The sequence below is a fragment of the Scatophagus argus genome, chromosome 7, assembly GCF_020382885.2.
Source record: "Scatophagus argus isolate fScaArg1 chromosome 7, fScaArg1.pri, whole genome shotgun sequence".
NCBI classification, from domain to species: Eukaryota; Metazoa; Chordata; class Actinopteri; family Scatophagidae; genus Scatophagus; species Scatophagus argus.
The window spans coordinates 12,825,793-12,840,126 of record NC_058499.1 but is presented as its reverse complement, the minus strand read 5'-3'; the positions used below and the strand labels follow the sequence as shown (position 1 = coordinate 12,840,126).

Sequence of the window (14,334 nt, the reverse complement as noted above, 5' to 3'; positions counted from 1 at the left end):
GGTGTTGACCTGCTGTCCATTGTCTCGTGCCAGTGTACGTACCGGATGAGTGGGAGGTGGCCAGGGAAAAGATCACTATGCACAGGGAGCTTGGCCAGGGCTCCTTTGGCATGGTGTATGAAGGCATCGCCAAGGGAGTGGTGAAGGACGAACCTGAGACACGAGTGGCCATCAAGACGGTCAACGAGTCTGCCAGCATGAGGGAGCGCATTGAGTTTTTGAACGAAGCCTCGGTCATGAAAGAGTTCAACTGTCACCATGTGGTAAGAGGGACACGGCCTTAAATGGTTACCAGCAAGCGCTCGAGTGAGAAAAGCCTGAAATGAATGCAGATAGATAATAACAGTATGGATAAAGATAAATCAACACATTCTTACATTGGACCCAATTCCAAGACGGTGCTCTTGATTATCATTGTTCTTTAATTAATGTGCATAGATGCAGAGATGGTGTCAGCGGGTCATGAGCGCTGAGTACAATGTGGTTGCCTTCACTCAGGCAGCTGCAGCCTGAGGCAGGATTCACCCTCCTGGAGATTGTGTACATTGTCTCATCAGTGTGATCACAGCCTCATTAACGATGTGTTAAAGATTTTTCCCTTTGGAAAACTGCTGTTACAACCTTTTTATCAAGCCTGGCTGCTAAAAAGGCAAACACACAATTATTAAATTCAATTTGAATAATTTAAAGGAAATTTATTTATTTATTTATTTTTTGTCAAACTGAGCCTAGATAAGCAGATGATCTTCAAAGCAAATTAAAAGGAAACTGTTGTCCAATATAAATACAAGATGTGAAATATGAGCAGTTGACTTCTTACCAGTTACATTATACAGTGTGCAATTTGTTTTTAGTGTTGTTGTTTTTGCAGTTGCACTCTACAAGAAAGCAACTTTTATTTTTATATTAACAGGAAATTATAATTGTAAAAAATTTCACTTCACAGAGAGAAAATTATTGCTGTCAGTTTTATACAATATTTGTTTCCTTTCTGCGTTGTATTGTGCCCACCAACAGCACACTCAAAAATGAATTTTTAGTTTGCTCGCTTAGTGTTGTCAGTTTTAGCTTATGCCTCTTCCTCCACAAACACTCTGCATGCTCAAAACCTGCTGCCATTTAATTTGTTGTTTAGATTTGGGACACGGCTTTTGACTTGTCCCACCTGACGTGTGCTGTGTTGTGATTGGTGTAGGTGCGGCTGCTGGGCGTGGTCTCTCAGGGACAGCCAACCTTGGTGATTATGGAACTGATGACCCGTGGAGATCTCAAGAGCTATCTGCGGTCTCTGCGCAAAGAAGTAAGCAGCTTTTCCACACACACACACACAAACACACACTCTTCTGCTCAAACAGATGCTGCCTCTCTCTTAAAGAAATAGGTGATAGTGTGATATGCAATATTGTATATATAATAATAGTGTATATACAACAAGTGTCATATGCCCTTTTTTTGTCCGTCCCACATTTCCACACAGCGTCTGTCCCTCACTTTGTAATGCTGAACTGTTACCAGTGTACACTGTGGTAGAAAGCATCAAAAGATGACATGAGAACTGAATGAAAAGTTTTCTTTTTTTTTTTTCCTTTGGTGCTCTTTACCCTCTCATCTCATCCCCTTCTCACCCCCTCGCAGAACTCCACCAACCAGGTCCTGCCCCCTCTCAAAAAGATGATCCAGATGGCAGGGGAAATTGCTGATGGCATGTCGTACCTAAATGCCAACAAATTTGTCCACAGAGATCTGGCTGCCAGGAACTGCATGGTAGCTGAGGACTTCACTGTGAAGATTGGAGGTAAGTCAAGTTAATACAAAGCCATCAGCCTCCCCTGATTGCTCAATGGTGAACCCACTCTACCGGCTTCGAAAAAATAAGTGTTTGGATTTCGGTGAGTGCCTGAAGCAGTGGAGTCTTAATGTAGATGGACAGAGGGAGGAGGGAGGAGGTGAGGGAATGGATGAGCTCTCAGGAGCTTTCTCTCCCACACAGAATGAGCGATATTTAGTGGCTCCCCCAACCTCTGTTTTCATTTTTCTCCTCAGATTTTGGCATGACCCGAGATATTTATGAGACGGATTACTACCGAAAAGGAGGGAAAGGCCTGCTGCCTGTCCGCTGGATGTCTCCAGAGTCGCTGAAAGATGGCGTGTTCACTACAATGTCTGATGTCTGGTATGAGAACACACCACTCTGTTACACACACACACTCACAATCCTGCATTATACATGTATAAACCTTCCCTAATCCTAAGGGCTTGCAAAGTATCCCAGAAATGTCTACATATTGCATGTCTTTGTGCATGTGGATACACTAAAACAGTTCATGCTGTGGAGTCAAAACTATAAAAACACACAGATCACTTCTCGGTCCGCATTCCTTACTTCACAGTGTGAACATGCATTTCCTGACGGCTCGTACTTCCAAAACCATCAAAAATCTTGGGGTTTCCAGCTGTCCCACTGGAAATTCCTCCCTCTGTGACTGAAAAGTATCAAACAAGATTTTTTTTTTTCTTTTTTTTTTAAAGCCAGCTTGCACTGAGATCTCAACAGAATTCTGCCACGTTTTTCTATCTGGAGCAATATTATTGTTCTAGAGTGTTTACTAGCTCCCTTGCAAGTCTTGTTTCCCAACTCAAAATGTCCCCACGGGTCAGTCCCTAAGAGTGGGCTTAAACTACTCCAGATGTTCTTAAATGATAGGTTGCAGTGCCAGGACAAACCCACCTCCACATTTGCGTACTACATCTTCGTCTTTGATGTTGTACAGATGAACTTTAGTGTAAGACGAACCCGTTCTGGGCTCCTTCGGAATCCACAAGTAGGTGACTTTTATTTTGTTGATCAAGAACAGCTGTCTGAATGTGGCTTTGTCTGTCAGCACAAGACTGTTTCAGCCAGTCATATGCAGCGTGCAGTGGAGTTTACTCTCAGTACTCATGCCAGTGGTGAAAATATGACTAGCAAGAGTGAACAAATATTGTGGCCTTTGTTAGTCAAGTTAAGAATTTTCCCCATGAATAGTTTTATAGTAATCTCTGTGCAAGGTAGCTTGAGGTCAGACTGAGGTGATGTTTACTATACTGAGGCTTGTGCTGCAGTAATGAAATCATTGTGATTCACTGACTGGTACGCTGATAGACAGCTGACTTTATTCTTAATATGTAGGCTGCCAGGAATCCTCCAATGTTGTCTGGTTACTCTGACCATTAAATTTTAGCAGCAAGGTTGTTGTTAAAGTATATTGAAAAAATAAAATATCTGCATTGACTTTGACTTTTTTGTGTATTAAAATAGGTAACTTTCTTTTTACTAGTATGATATCGAGGTTTAGAATTCTGGTATTGTGACAACCTTGCTCAACAGGTTACTTATGCTCTAGATAATGTAGGAATTAAAGTTTGCAGTATTTAATGCAGCATTAATCGGTTGTTTCGGCCACACGGGGGATGTTAAATCCACAAGACACATGTTTGGAAAAGTTACACAACAATGACATACTATCATCTCACAAAATTGAGAGCAGTGTGGGACTGCAGAATTGGGTGAAATTCTTTGTGAATTTGTTGCTATGTACGTCACCTCTCACAACACAGATGGTCGTTTGACCCAATTTTAACATAAAAACGTTTTTTAGGGCAGCTTTAAATGAAGTAAAATACATTCTGCTTGTTTTTGGATTTTTATTAGCTAATTAAGTACAAACTGTACAATGTGCCCACTTAAATTTACATTACCACAAGGCAACTGCTGTTTGTTAATGCATTTTTTGTATAGTATATACAACTGATTATTCATGGTAAAGGATTACGAAATTCAACCAATAAAAGATTTTAGTGAAGGAAAAAAAACCCTGGCTCCCTGAAAACACAGAAAAATACAAATAAGAAGTCAAACACTACACTACAGCATGCCTTGAAAGGTGCTTACTATTCGTGAAAGGTTACTGTACAGGATTTGAAGAGGGAACATGAAAAGTTCTGCATTCAGTTGACCAGTTGGACTCACTTCATTAATGCTGTTTTGGTCTTCTGATGTTTATTTCAGTTACATTACATTTCAGTAATTAGTAATTAGCTAAATAAAATTTCTGATGAAGGTCTGAAGACCGAAATGTCCTTAATGAATAGTGAACAAATGATCTCATATCAGTAAGACTTTCCAAATCTGTTGTAATAAACAAAATAAGAACCTTCGTTTGGTTTTTGTTTGGTTTAGAAGTAATAAAACAAACTGCTGTGTTCTGCAGCCTTAAATACAACAGTTTTAAACTTGTTACACTGTTGTGCTCCATCTAAGCAGTACTGAATGAGCATCAGATGATTCAAAAATGTGAATGTATTTTCTAATGCCTAAAACTCTCGTCTTATTTCTCACCGCAGGTCATTTGGTGTTGTGCTGTGGGAGATCGCCACCTTAGCAGAACAGCCCTACCAGGGCATGTCCAATGAACAAGTGCTGCGCTTTGTCATGGAAGGAGGACTCCTGGACAAACCCGACAATTGCCCTGACATGCTGTGAGTGTCTCTCGTACCTGTGATCAATAACTGTGTTAACAACACCCCTTTCAGACCTTCCAGGTTATGTTACAACACCCTTAAAGGATGTATTGTTTTATCCCCTACCGCCTCTGCCTCGCACGCCTTCTGTCCCATTAATATTTTACCCGGTGTCTATTTTAACTTGTGGTTCTAAGTGTGTGGGATATCATGTGGTGTGTACGCTAAGGTAGAGCCAAGATGAGCCCTGACATTAACGTCACAGGTTATATGTGGCCCGTTGACGACGCGGTCAGCTGGCACTGAGAAGCCTCCTCACCCTTCAGCCTCGGCCCATAGAAGGGATGCCGCGACCAGCGTGTGAAAGATGCCCAACATTCCTGCCGTCGGGAATGGCGGGAGGAGGGCGACGGTGTCTGTCCGTCAGCAAAGGCAGAGAGACGAGATTAATTAATTCATTTATAACTCATTAGTGAATCACCCTGGCTGCTGGAGAAGAGAAAACACAGCACAGCCTGTGTGTCAGTGCGCAGGGCTGCATATATACATTTCTCCTCTCCCTCTCTGACCTCACTAAGAAGGCATTCTGCTCTCTGTCCCCTCCCTCCTCACTCTCCACGGCTGACCTCACCTTAGAAAGAGAGTGCGAGTAGAAAAAAAGCGAAGGCCGAGTGTTGTGCAGACACAGACCTCTGGTTTCTATGGCAGCCTCACTGTTTTGTCCTGATTACAGGAGTGTGTGGATTGTGTTACAGAGGTGGTGGTGGTGTTGGTGGTGGGGATTAGCCTCCCGGTCTGTGAGCAGCACCGGGGCAAGTCAGGCTGCTGACTGCTGGTCACCTATGCTGTAGTGACTAAATGGAGACTTCCAGAAAATTGCTGAGGTGTAGTGAAGGCAGACGTCCATACAAAGACTGAATAGAAAGATACACAGGGAGAATGCGGGAAGGATAAAACACAGAGGGATGAGTCATATTTGGAGAGCTCTGAATGTCTCCTCCTTGTACCGTCTTTCCCATGGTCATGTAGCTGTGGGTCATTGATTGGATTTCCCATGATTCAGTCTAGAGTTTCCTATAGACAAAAGTGCATTCTCTCTCGCTCCCAAGGGTTGGGTGAAAATAAAAGGCCGAATCTGCAATCATGTTAAACATCACAATTTATTGTGTGGAATGTGTGGTATCACTTACAGTGTGATTATACATCAAGGTTTCATCATGACAAGGATGTTGCATGTGCGAAGTTTTGCAGTCCTGTTGTGAGAGTTTGCTGTTCAGGTTTATTAAACATTTACCATGGATGCTTGGAGACTGCTCTGCCCGAAAGTGCGTCTGTTTCTTATTTTATCTGAGCGTCTCAAGGACTTTTTGTCCACCTATTTGTCTAGTGAAATTCTGGCTGTGTCTAGACCGGTGCAGATTTTTTATTTTTTTCCCCCCCAAATATAAAAGCTTGACTGCACCGTTTTAACCTCGTTGCTCCAGCTTGTAACAATTTGTAACTCAAATTGACACAGGAGTTCGGAATAAGCTTTCTTGGCCAAATATGTTGAGTCCAGTTGACATCAGCTCTCACGATACAGATAGAGACATACGGCTAAAGTAAAGCAGCTAAAGTAAAACAGCTAAAGTAATGCTTTTTATGCGCCACATTTGGTTTGTTAAAATGAAACTGAATGCCCCAAATATGTACGGAAAGATGAATGAACACAAGCGAGTGCAAAAAGGAGAAAAACATGCAGTTTACAGAAAAGATGGTAAAAAACAAGCAGTTGTTGTTTGACCTTGAGGAGCTCTTTTCATTCCAGCTGAAGAACACGGCACGTTGCTAATGTCACAGATGACAGGTCAAATACAAATCAATTTAGTTTAATGGCAATCTAATGTGTGTGTGTGTGTGCCATAACTGGCAGGATGCTGACAAGAAATAGGGATTTACTGCAGTGTTTGTTTTCTGTATGTGCGTCAATAAGCCTCGTGTGCAGCACCACATGTTGGGCGAAGACCTTTCAGCAGACAGGTTACCCTGGGGCGCCGGCCCCGCTCCAACCATTACATGTCTTTTCGTGTAGCACGTTTTCGCTGCCTGGGTTTGGACATCTGACCGTCAACTTTAAGACACTTGCAGTGCTGCTGAAAAACAAGTCAGAGCCGCCCCCCTGCTGCTTCAGAGTATGAAGCGAGCCGCGTGCTTAGGAAAGCTCTACCCATAATTCCTCTGTGCAGAGAGGAGCTGGCACCCAGCTGCACAGGCTGTTGTAGACTGCAAAGAGAGCACTGGTAGAGAGGGAGAGAAAGAAAACAAGAGAGAGGGAACAACGAGTGGAGGAGAGATGACTGAGGTGTTTATGTCAGCGGGCCTTAGAGAGTATTCTTAGCTTGTTTGTGTATAACTGAAGTTGTGGTGTGTGGTGCAGCACCGCACAAAACTGTAATAATTCTCCCTTTTATGATGTTGTTTTGACATTCCCAAAGCTCGGCTGCTGGCCTGGCACGGTAACCTTACGTATGATTTACTATGTTGCTGAGTACATGCTACATTACTGATCTTGTTGTGATGTAGCAATAATTAAAACATATCCAAGTTATAAATGTCTTCTTTGAACTGACGTGTTTTTTTATAGTTTACTTATACATGTAATTAGAAGTTGTGAAGCAACCATTTCAGAGAACTGTAGTTAATGTTCACTGGACAGGTTAGCAGAGTAGTCTACCTGTCAACAACGAACCTTTATGAAACTAAACACTAAGTCCAAAGAGGGCAGGTATTTGTTAAGTGATTTTCATCCTGTTTATGTGGATGTAACACTTTGTTGTTTTTATTATATCATGTGTCTGGTTACACGGCTCTGAAAGCCTTAGGATGAATTTTCAAAAGGGAACAGGAAAATGAATCAACATATCTACCAAACATTTACTGTAGTCAACAGTACGGGCCTAAATGTCAGTGTCTCCTGCCACCTGCTGGTGAGAAGCGAGATGTCTCCCCACTTTGTAAAGTTTTAATGGAACTCAATTCAGTTCAATTTATTAACATACCAGATTCACAGTTCTTAGGACTTTTCAAACCAGAGAAACATTTTCAGAGGTCTAAGAACTTAGTTGTAATAACTCCCCTTTTTATTGTATCTGCACTACAAGAAATAGGAATTGTCAGAACTTTGGAGAACCTTTTTAGGTTCTACTTCACAGCAGGTACATTATTGTACATTGATTAGTTAAACATGTCACCCAATGGAACAGTGTGTTTACAAACTTGTGTTACACATGCTAACGTCGTCTGTACGAGTAACGGTGGCCTTAAAAAAATGGAACAAAATACGCAAAACTGTCCATCAAATTGCTGTTTATGTCGTGTAGAAGTGAAGTGGCTAAACAAACCACAGGCCAGCATCCCCAATGGTGGCACAAATGCAAACGTATAGTACTCTCGGTTAGACAAATTAAGTTGCTGTCTTCTAAAATTAGACTTAGTATAAAATTTTTCAAATTTATAGTACAAAATGTATGTAAGTACTTGAAAAAAATCTGAACCTTTGTCAGAGTGAAGACTATACTGTACATCACCAACTCTTTTTTTTTTGGTACGTCATTTGCAGGTTTGAGCTGATGAGAATGTGCTGGCAGTATAACCCCAAGATGCGTCCGTCCTTCCTGGAGATCATTAACAGCATCAAAGATGAACTGGATCCTCCCTTCAGGGAAGTGAGCTTCTTCTACAGCGAGGAGAACAAGCCGCCGGACACCGAGGAGCTGGACATGGAAGTAGAGAACATGGAGAACATTCCACTGGACCCTGCATCCACCAGGCAGCCCTCTGCTGCCCCCGCTGCCCCCTTGTCGGGGTGTACAGGAGGCACGCCGCCGCCTTCTACCCAGCAGTTATCCCCCATGCAAGGCCCAAGTACTCCATTACTGGGACCTGTGTCTTCCTCCTCCCCAGGCCCTGTTGCCTCAGCCTTGGCATCTCCAGGCCAAACCTTGGACAAGCACTCAGGACATGTTTCCTCCAACGGGCCTGTGGTGGTGCTACGGCCCAACTTTGACGAGTTGCAACCCTATGCACATATGAATGGGGGCAGAAAGAATGAACGGGCGTTACCACTGCCCCAGTCATCGGCCTGCTGATATCAGACGAGCCCCTCCTCCTCCTCCTCCTCTTACACAGGGTAACACAAACCTCTCCTCCATCTCTTAAGGAGGGATGGATGAGATAAGAAATGACTTTATTCTACTGTGTGCCAGTAGATGGTCTCTCCACTCCTTTAAGGTCAAATATAAACTCTACAAACTGAAAAATAGCACAGAAACCTGCTAAAGCATTTGGGGTTTGGTGGCTCAGACTCGACACTGAGGAACTCCCTCCTGTGCAGCCTGTATTTCAGTCTTTGTTGCAAAGGTCCCTCAAGGAGGAACCAACAATACAGGCATGTATCCTGACTTACAGATTTAGACATGAACTTAAAGAATTTTTTTTTTTTTTTTTAGCATATCTGCCAGCAAATCCAACAGAAGAGCACTTTTTTTCCCTGATGATTTCAGAGAGGATGTTGTGGATATCTGAGTGTGTATTTATACAAACACATGATTCTCTCTATAATATGTTATAGCTCCATTTCTAAATGACTTTCCATCAGAATGACTTTCCATGAGCAGGCTGGCTCATGTCATGCGAGGATGCCTCAATTAGAAAGTTTGAACTCCGATTGTTTAATTTTCCTGTTGATATTTCTGTGGGCGTAGGGTCCCGTCACAGACGGGTCAGAATGGAAGAGGAAGGGCCTATTGTGTATCTGCCAAACTTTTGCCAAATCAAGCATTTTTTTTTTCCTCTTCTTCAGTTTCATACAGGTCTCCCTTCTTGTTCAAGGCTGTGGTTCAGAGTTGAGATAAGTCTCTCTGGGAAGCAATACCAAAATTGTTTGGTGGTACTTTGTGCTTATTTTAAGCACTAACAGCTCCTGGAGCAGCTGTGTGTGTGTGTGTATGTCTGTGTGGTTAAAAGAGGACACAGTACAGTGTTTCTACATTGGACTCACACCTGCAGACAAAGTTATCTCAGAATATACAGCATCTGCACTGGGGGTGCAATAAATCTAAGAAAGCTTGTGGCACTTTGAGGAGAAACACAACAGAAAATTTCTGCGAAATGATTTGCATTTAACGAGGCCAGCATAAAAGCAGAAGTTAAAATAAAAAAAAATTAAGTTTATGTTTTTATTTCTCCAAAGGAACTGACTATTAGTATGAACTGATCTTAAGACTTATTTGTATGAACAGCTGGATTGTTAAATATTATTATAATTATTATTATTATTATTAGTAGTAGTAGTAGTAGTATTGCTCACAGATATTAAACAGTATATAGTCAGGTAAACACTAGCCTACTGATGCCATTAAATGACAAGGTAATTATGTCTGAATATACATGTAAAAATCCAAATTTTTGGCATAAAGAATAACAGGCTTCATACAGAAGATTGTAATGTAATCATCAAAAAAACTATTTTCAGATGTCCTTATACAAGTTCAATCAGTGAGTTGAACATCTGTGAGCAGTTTAGCACCCAGTTAAATTAATGTTTTAAAACCAAAATGCCCAAATTTAGTTGTTTGGAGCTCATCACGTGAGCATTTGCTTTTTATCTTTTGACATACCAAAACCAGCTCGTTTGGGTTTTTGAACTTTTTTTTTGACATTTCATATAACAAATAATTAATCAGGCTAGACAATAAATAGCAAATTGATTAATAATGAAAGTCATTCATTGCAGCCCTGTGTTTTCAGATGGTAACATTTGTGAAGCTGCTGTTGAGGGGCCACCATTGTTGCACCACCAGGATCCATTTGGATCTAAGACTGACTGAAACTTTCTGAGGGAAGTACACACAACTCTGAATCACAGCCTCAGCCTGTCTTTGTTATAATAAAAGAAACATCGTAAGTCTCACACTGCAAATCACTGAACTTCAAAATCAAGGGACACGACTCTGCTTCCACTTTCATTTCTTTAAACCTTATCTGACAATTTTTGAGTGTACATTTTATGTCGGGGGTGAACGTCGCTCACTGATACTGCTGTTCAAATTAAATGGCACCAAATACACCGCAACAAACAAACGGAGTCTGAAGACCTGAGACAGAAAACAAGAAGGCGTTGGATCGTATTTTAGTAGCCTAGAGACAACTTTTCAATCACAGCAGGTCTCTTCTGGAATAGTCATTAGTTTCTCTACATTTCAGACACATATGAAAGGTCTTACAGTTGTATTTTAGACTGCAGGATCGTTTTTATACACATCATTGGTTTTGTCACTTTTTTAAAACCTTTTTACGGTTCAAAATGTTTGCCTCTATGTCTGTACAGAACAAAAGCTGCTATTTTATTCTTTTTCTCTTTTGGATGTTATATATAAAGAAATCCTTCAGGTTTGGTATTTTATGGTCTCCACAGTCCATTTCTTATATCTTTAAACGCTGTTTAAAAAAAAAAAAAGAATAAAACAACAAAAAAAATTAAGATGATTTAGATATAAAATCGTTTTTTTTCTGTTACCCCAAAAGGTTTTCTGTAACACTATATTTTGCTCATTGCCTTTTATTTTATGAAATCTTTCCTCCTGTATTTGTTTTGTGGATGTCTATATTATTGTTATTAATATTATTATTATTATTTGGAATGGACACCTTAGCTCAATGTGTGAGTGTGTACTTTCTGCACCCTTTTTTTGTACTTTTGTCTAGCACTGCGCCTAGCATTGCCCTCTGGGTGCGACTCAATCTCAGGTCAAAGTAAAGGCTTTGCTTTCCTCCACACATTCTCATTATCGTCCTCTACTTATCCCCCCCCCCAAAATCCCTGTCCTGTAGTGCCCTCTCTCCTTCCCACTGGCCCTTCACTGAGCTCTACAACATACTGTACCTGCCCTTCACCCCCCACCTCCTTCCCTCGTGCCTCCTTTTGAAGTCAGGATCAGTTCCAGTGCATGAGATATTTACTTTACACCAGATCTGGTCATTTTAACCCATCCATTTCCTGCCTCCTCTTGACTCAATAGGGCTAATTTGCTTGTATTGTTTGCCTTAATTATGCCAACCATCTCACAACCATGCAGAATCAATTTTTTTTTCCTCCCCACGTTTTTTTTTTTTTTTTTTAATAACACACACTAGCGCAATACAAAAACACTTCTGCTTCTTCAAAGTGAGAACAGGTCTTATTGTTTGTCTTTATAATCACTGCTTCTGAAAAACCAAATAAAGGATGGGTTAAAGTCCAGGGAAGGGAACACATTTCGATGTTATGAATGGAAAAAGGTCTTAAAACGGAGGCTGAACAGTTAAACGTGTTTTGAAGGATTTCTCCTCATCTTTTGGAAATGTTGCCTGATGATTATTATTATTATTATTTTTCCTTTCTTTGAAGTTTTTTTTTTTCTTTTCCGTAGGAGTGTTATTTATTTATTTTTTTATTTTCCTTTTTGTGATATCAGTTTAAATCACTGTATAAATGCCCCATGATTCAGTATAAAGTTGGATTTTTTTTGTATGTATTTTCTTTGGTGTCATGACTGGGGGACTTAAAAAACTTTTTTTTTTTTTTCCTTCAAGTATATATCTACCTCACTCTTTCTAAAAATATATGTATGCGTATGGAAAACAAGTACATCTCACTCTTTCTCATCAGTTTATACCTGGATAAAACCCACAGGGATCTAGATAAACCTCACAAAGCGGACTAAGGACAGGAGATGGAATATCTGTGTGATGGTTCAAGTGTTGGAAGTTCAGCCCATCAGTTTCTGGCCAAAAAGTTTTAAAAGAAATGACTGTGTGTTGAATTCTCTGCAAAATCAGTTTAAATTGTTGTTTGGTATTTATTACGTTATGTCAACCTACACTTTAATTTGACAAGATGGTTTACAGTCTTACAAAGTTTAAGGCAAGTGCAGTACAGGATATGACAACATCAACATCAGACATTCCATCTCCACTGACTCCCAACATATTGTCACAACCTCAAACCCTCAAAAATACAGAAACCCTAATTTTGTTATCTAAAAACTGCATTTATATAGAAGTCTAAACGGTTATCATGGGGAATATTTTAAAAAAGGGAAAATGTTTTATTGACCTCCAAGAAAAAAAAAAAGATGTATTTGCTGTTTAGCCGCAGGGTTACAGCACAAGCCCACGTTTCACAACCCAGATGTCACTCACGCTCTCAGAGAAAATATTCAGTTACGCATATGGATCAGTACTGTGAATGTAACAAGGACATTTACTCACTTTGTACACATAACTTTGCTCAAGATAGCAGCAACTCCACCTCCTACGTGTTTCTACCTTCAGTCCTGAATGGACAATTTCCACCGTTTTTTTTTTTTGTTTGTTTGTTTTTTTTTTTTTTAAGTCAACGTTGGATTAGATTTTGGGTTATTTTTTTTTTTTCATGTAAACTCTTTATGTGAACACCACCATTAACAATCCTCTATAGCTGATAGCTGATTTCCACTGTCATCAAGATGAATCTCTTTTTGATGGTTTGGAAGTAAACTCGACACGCCTTTTCTGGCCGGTTGTACTGCTAACTCAATATTTAGTGCTGCTGCTTCGGTCACCTTGAGTGTGGAGGTGACAAAGGAGCTTTTACATCTCCCAGCTTCTCATGAGACCTCTCGGAGAGAGGCTGTCTCAGTACAAGGGCTTCTGGGCTGGAAAAATTAATTAATTCGGAAAAAGTTATGTTGAAATTTCGATCCAAAAGCAATAAAAAAAAAATGAAAAAAAGAAAACAGGATTATGAATAGACAATTGGGTAACTTCTAATGTGAATAATTGGTGCTCGATCTAGGTTCTTATTAAGCATTTTAACTGTGCACGATTTAAGAGAAGAACGAAGAGCGAACAATCTTTTGGTTGAGAAACTGGTCTGACTGCTGCTGAATATCACATTGTAACAGAAATCACCACTGACAAGCAAGCCGCTTGTGTAGTTACTTAACATATCTGTGCATTTATGTTCCTTCTGTTTGGATGTATGTAATGATTCAAACAGTGATATAGTTCAACTTTTCAGTTCTGTGAGTAGCAGACATTACATTGACCTGTTGTGAGGTGAATTACTGTTGAATTGCTAGTTAAAGTTAGATCACAAACCTGTCATAACTATAGCATTTAAATAAACACATGGACATATGTAGGACAGGGATGGTGCATAGATTACGGGTAGTCATGACAAAGAATAAACAACACGATTAGAAAAAAGAATAAAGGCGATAGGCCTAAGTTTACAGCTTCACACTAGTTTGCTTTTTTACATTACCAGATTTCAGCGTAAACATACAGTAACTAACTAAAGGAGAAATGCTCGACTTAGTCATCTTTATCATTTCAATTCTTCAGAATGTTCTTCATGCAAACCTCAGGTTTATGGAGGATGCCTCAGCGCATTCAAACTGCAATAATAAGTTTGAGGTTTATCACTGTCATGCCTCTGTTTTTATGATTTGCATTCCTATACCTTTTGAGGGGGCCTTCGTCTACTGCTATTATTTTATTATAATACTTTCACAAAATCTCTGTGTTCATTACCTGATTGGGGTTAAGAAATAATCCAAAAAAAGAGAAAAAAAACCCTTCACTAGACTGTCTTTTTTCAAGCTATGTATCTGAGGCCTCAACGTTTTTTCCCACCTATAGCTGAGATGGTGTATTTTTGACATGCCATCTCCAAATGTGTATCTGAGAAGTTCTTGTATTTTTGCTTTTTTTTCCTGAAATTTTGAATAAATAAATGAATGAGAATTGAGACTGTTTGCTTCATTTGATTGG

At 40.1% G+C, this 14,334-nt stretch overlaps 1 protein-coding gene across 1 annotated transcript in view; it reads left to right on the top strand.

Annotated features, from left to right (window-relative positions):
• The window catches only part of igf1ra (insulin-like growth factor 1a receptor), a 76,783-nt gene extending 62,476 nt beyond the window's left edge, over positions 1-14,307 (top strand). Inside the window, exons 16-21 of the mRNA XM_046394398.1 lie at positions 34-263; positions 1,196-1,300; positions 1,636-1,795; positions 2,044-2,173; positions 4,384-4,518; positions 8,099-14,307. Of these exons, the coding sequence (XP_046250354.1) occupies positions 34-263; positions 1,196-1,300; positions 1,636-1,795; positions 2,044-2,173; positions 4,384-4,518; positions 8,099-8,627 (1,289 nt within the window). The 3' untranslated portion in view covers positions 8,628-14,307. The remainder of the gene's footprint in view (positions 1-33; positions 264-1,195; positions 1,301-1,635; positions 1,796-2,043; positions 2,174-4,383; positions 4,519-8,098) is intronic.
• Positions 14,308-14,334: the final 27 nt, after the last annotated feature.